The sequence below is a fragment of the Pseudophryne corroboree genome, chromosome 5 (genome assembly GCF_028390025.1).
Source record: "Pseudophryne corroboree isolate aPseCor3 chromosome 5, aPseCor3.hap2, whole genome shotgun sequence".
NCBI classification, from domain to species: domain Eukaryota; kingdom Metazoa; phylum Chordata; class Amphibia; order Anura; family Myobatrachidae; genus Pseudophryne; species Pseudophryne corroboree.
In genome coordinates this window covers 531548025-531552863 of record NC_086448.1, presented here as the reverse complement: position 1 = coordinate 531552863, position 4839 = coordinate 531548025, and the positions used below count along the sequence as shown (strand labels likewise).

At 42.7% G+C, this 4839-nt stretch overlaps 1 protein-coding gene across 1 annotated transcript in view; it reads right to left on the bottom strand.

Moving 5' to 3' along the window:
- Positions 1–584: 584 nt before the first annotated feature.
- SMIM13 (small integral membrane protein 13) overlaps positions 585–4839 on the bottom strand; it is a 4943-nt gene continuing 688 nt past the window's right edge. Inside the window, exons 2-3 of the mRNA XM_063923161.1 lie at positions 3141–3228; positions 585–2305 (exon numbers count right to left, since the gene is read on the bottom strand). Of these exons, the coding sequence (XP_063779231.1) occupies positions 2112–2305; positions 3141–3216 (270 nt within the window). The 5' untranslated portion in view covers positions 3217–3228 and the 3' untranslated portion in view covers positions 585–2111. The remainder of the gene's footprint in view (positions 2306–3140; positions 3229–4839) is intronic.

Below are 4839 nucleotides of genomic sequence, written 5' to 3'. Positions count from 1 at the left end.
TAAGAACAATTTAGTATAGGCACCATGTCAAAATTGTCAGTGATTTTATCTTCTAAATTGATACAGCGAGATAAAACCATTAGTAATACACAGCATTTTAAATTCACTTACTCCCAACTAATAGCCTAACTGATGAGCATAAGCAAATAACATTGGCAACAAAGGAGGTATTGCCACGTTTGTCCTTTGCTTGTGGCAATGACTGGGCTGTGTCTGTGAAAGCAGCACGCAGACTTATAGGGTTCATATATCAGCAATCCATTGGGGACATTCTGCATTTCACAGACGATTGTGTAGAAAGAAATAATTGCCAATGTATGGGGTTCACAGATTGACTATTCCAGCCAAAAAATGATTGGAATCGGTAAAACAGGTTGTTTAACAAGGTGGATTTCGCCAGCCAATTGGGGCTGTACTTTGCTTTTGTATGGCGATGATCACCCGATTTGCGCATCATTACTAGCATAACGGCCACTTTCATGATTCACAGATCTGATCTTTGGCTGAAAAAAAAAATTTGCAAATCACTGAACAATATCGGAAATGCATACGTGAATATTGCTTGGAGAATCGTTAAATTGGGGGGGGGGGGGGGGGGAGCAGACTCTGTAAATGTTTTTTATTGCTGATATATGGGTCCCATTAGAAATAAGTCGTAAAAGGGCAATATGGTTGGTGCAATGATTACCATGGGTTCGAGTCCCACCATTGCCCTAACCGTGTGGAGTTTGTATAGTCTCCCTGTGCTTGCGTGGGTTTCCTCTGGGTTCTCCGGTTTCTTCCCACAATCCAAAAATATACTGTAGCTTAATTGGCTCCCTACAACAATGAACCCTAGTGTGTACATGGGCAGAGTAGATGGGCCAAGTGGTTCTTATCTCCCGTCAAATTCTATAAGTACTGTAAGAACATTTTATAAAACGAGATACTATTAATAAGAATAATACAATATCAGGTTAACTTACTGAATATCTGCTTGGTATGTTATAATGTATAGATATGAATCTCTACAAAAGCCTATGTAATGGTAACATAAAAGCTAACTTAGCATACACTGACACACATACCAACAGCGTACTCATAGCAAGAGCTATTGACGATTTTATATATATTAGATATGACTGTGTGAAAAGTAAAATTTTGTAACAAAGAAAATAGTCAAATGTTAGACTTTCATTGTCACCTGTTTGACAATAGTTTCACAGGAAGCCAAGGAAAGGGACTAAATGCTTTGTTAAGTGCAGCCTATAAACAAACTAAAGTTTCCCTGTGTGGGCATTCTCTACAATGGCAAATGTACACATTAGACAAGTCACGGGGCATCATCCAGTGTAGGATCAGATAAATCCACTTTGAAGATCTGAAGGTCAGGATCACGATCTTCCATCAGGCTGAACAGTGATGATAGCTTCTGCCTGACATATGGAATTAAAAGCACCTGATAAAGGTTTTCTAATTTAAACAAAAATGCTTGTAACGCGTTGCAGTTCTGAATTCAATAATCCTTATTAATGATGATGTTCCCACAGCGTTCTGACTTGCATACAGAATGATAGAAAGACCAATGACAAAACACAAGGCAGGAAGTGCAGCACAGGGGACTGTAAACCTGCACTCTGGAGGCGGTTGTCATAGAACTGTTTGCAGGACACCATGGCAGCAGGATAAATTCATTAAATAACATGGTAGTTTAGGCTGGTGTTCCTTTGTGATTACAGTAGATGCATGAACCCAAAAAGTGCTACTGGAAGCTACTGATGGTAACAACATGTTCAAAGAAAAACATCTAGTTCACACTAAATAAGAGCAGCACAGTTTTAAGCAGCCAAGTTCATTCTTTGAAGCCAGTCAGACAATCAGTGCAGCTGCAAAATGTTCATTATGTCTGCATGATCAAGGGCATGCAACTAATGCATCCTATCAATGGATGACGTATTCTACATATGTAAAGTCTGACAGGAAGATTTTATGCTAGATAAAATTTATCCGCTTCCTTCTCCCCACTTTTATGAAGCCATTATTTCCATAAAGTTATAGTGTGGACAGTGCATATGCTGAACTATAGTGTCATATCCCCCCCTGAACATGAAGTCTGAACGGTGATGCCATTCCTAAGTTGCCTCTTCTGCCGGAGCTCTCCTCTGTCGTGCAGACTTTGGTCTTGTTCTCTGTGGGGTAGATGGAGAGTCCAACTCTGCAGCAGATTCTGACGACTCACTGTCGCCTTGCAGTGACCCACTATCACATACAAGCTCTCTGAGGAACTTGAATTTAGACAAAAATAGATGCCACACCACGTACCAACCTAAGAAGAAAAGCATCAATATGTTACTCTACAATATGCATATCAAATAAATAGGCTTTCTTTTTCAATCTAAGCCAGCATGTACCCAATTTGCTCCTCAGGGCACTGTGACACTCCAAGTTTTAAGTATATCCATGCTTCAGCACAATTTGATTTTTACACGGAGAGATTTTTGCTTAATTTCTAAACAATCTGACTAGATTGCTTAGAAGTTAAGCATACCTCGCTCCGTTTGTATACCCCACAGCGATAGCCATGCTCGGTGCTATCACTGGGTCTAGACTGGCTTGCATGCAGGCACAATCTGGCTAGATCGCCAGGCCCTCATTGAGCCTTGCGGTCTAGTTAGGCTCAGGCTACCACACATCATAGCGTATGTAAAGACACCCGCTGCGATGTGGCTTAAGCCCACATTGGGCTCAGCATACATCGCGCTGTGCCCGGTCGCCCCATGTGTAGCCCCCTTAAGATACAAATTAAATTGCCTGTGTTCAAGTTTAGAATACCCTTCCACCGATCAGCTGGTAAAGAATGCTGGGACTTAGTTTCACAACAGCTGTAAAAACCACATGCTAGCCACGCCTCAGCTAAGGTATTTAAAGAAGAGGAGTTTCTACCCCCATCATGTATTTACTAACTGACCTAAATCAATAAATAAACTGCGCTGCTGCCAGATGTTTACCATAAAGGCAACTTTACGCCCTCATGTCCATTTCCACATACTATGCTTGTTTTTTATAAAGTAATAGTTTATAGAACTTAAATCTTTTCACATTTTAGCCTCTAACACCACTGATATACAGTACAATAGAACCCAAGGAAACATTTTACTCACCACACAGCATGAACAGCAGGACACATATTAACGTGGCCACGAAGACCAGAAATGTTAATCCAACACTCTGCCACATGTTTTCTGCAGTCTGAAATCCAAAACAAGAAAATGTTATGAGTCGGGTATACCATTAAAACTAAAGTTCTATTAGTTGTGCATATGTGGCTTACAATTCATATATATTAACACAGATTGGGTGGGCTATTGTCACAAAGTACAGTTATTTAAAATATTCTACATTATACAACAATTTTCAAGTTCAATTCCTGACCAGGACCGTGTGTGTGTGTTTTTCCTCCAGAGTACTCCAAGGGGTTGGCTGGTTTCAACCACCTTTTTTATTCTGCTGTGACTACAGTCATAGCGTCGTGAGTTCATTGCGTTTTTTATTCAAAATGTTTCATGACAGTGGCATGCCCAGTGATACGGCTTTTACTTAACGCATACCTCCCAACTTTGCCCCCTTCCAAAGAGGGACACACGCGCGGCGAAGCAGCGCGCGCTCCCGAAAAGGGGCGTGATCTATGAAAAGGGGGCTTGGCTTCACGGGAGGACACGCGATCGCGAGCCACGCCCCCGTTTTCGTCACTGAGGGGTCATGCCCAGCGCTCTGTGAGCCGCTGGCATGCCCCCTCTCCCCCTGTCTGCACTGAATAGATGCTGTGCGCATGCGCACAGTGTCTATTCACCGCTGCTCTGCTAAGCAGGGCAGCGACAGACAGAGCCTCCCAACTGTCCCCCCCACCGCGGGACACTGCGGCCCGCGGGTGGGACAGTCCCCAAAAAAACGGGACTGTCCCGCGAAAATCGGGACAGTTGGGAGGTATGCTTAACGTACGTATGTGTGTGTGTTTCTATGAAAAGTGTTTTTGCATTTTCCATTTTGTATTACTATTCAAATTTATTTAATTATAATAAGTGAAGTACTGAATAGTGGGTAGAGATAGAGATAGAGAACTGGTCCGGCACTCACACATATACAGCTGAATGAAAAAGTGCTCCGGTGCCCTCCCTCCGGGCTCAAAGTCCGTATATGCAGGAGAATCAAAATAAGGCGGCACTCAGGAGACCATAACGATGTGAAACAAGCGGGTGCTTTATCAACGTTTCGGGGCTCTAGACCCCGTCTTCAGGACGTCTTTAGGAGTATGTTAGTCAAGACAGATGTGTCACGAAAAGCCACCATTACTTCCCATTTTTTGAGACAGAAGAAAGGCTGTTATAAATGTGGATGTACAACTTGCAATTTTCTGATACCTGGAGATTCGTTTCAGCACCCATGTACTGGTAAAAAGATCGATATCCGGGTATCGGTCGATTCCAATTCCAAATACGTGGTGTATCTCCTTAAATGTCCCTGCGGACTATGTTACATAGGGAAGACGGAGTGCAGCTTTAAAGTCAGAATGACACAGCACAGGTCAGCCATCAGGGCTGCCCTGAATACTGGTACTAGTGAACAACCCGTAGCAAGGCATTTTGCTTTAGCCAAACACAGCCTTGCGACATTACGATATCGCATTATAGATCAGGCCCTCTTCTCACTAGGGCAAAGCGGTTGTTACAACTCGAAACCAGCTGGATTATTATGTTGAATACACTCGGCCCGAAAGGTTTGAATGAATCATTGGGCATGAGTAATTTCATTTAAAGGGTATTGGTGGGTTAGGTCTTTTGTCCTTAGTGGGCGGTGAGATTT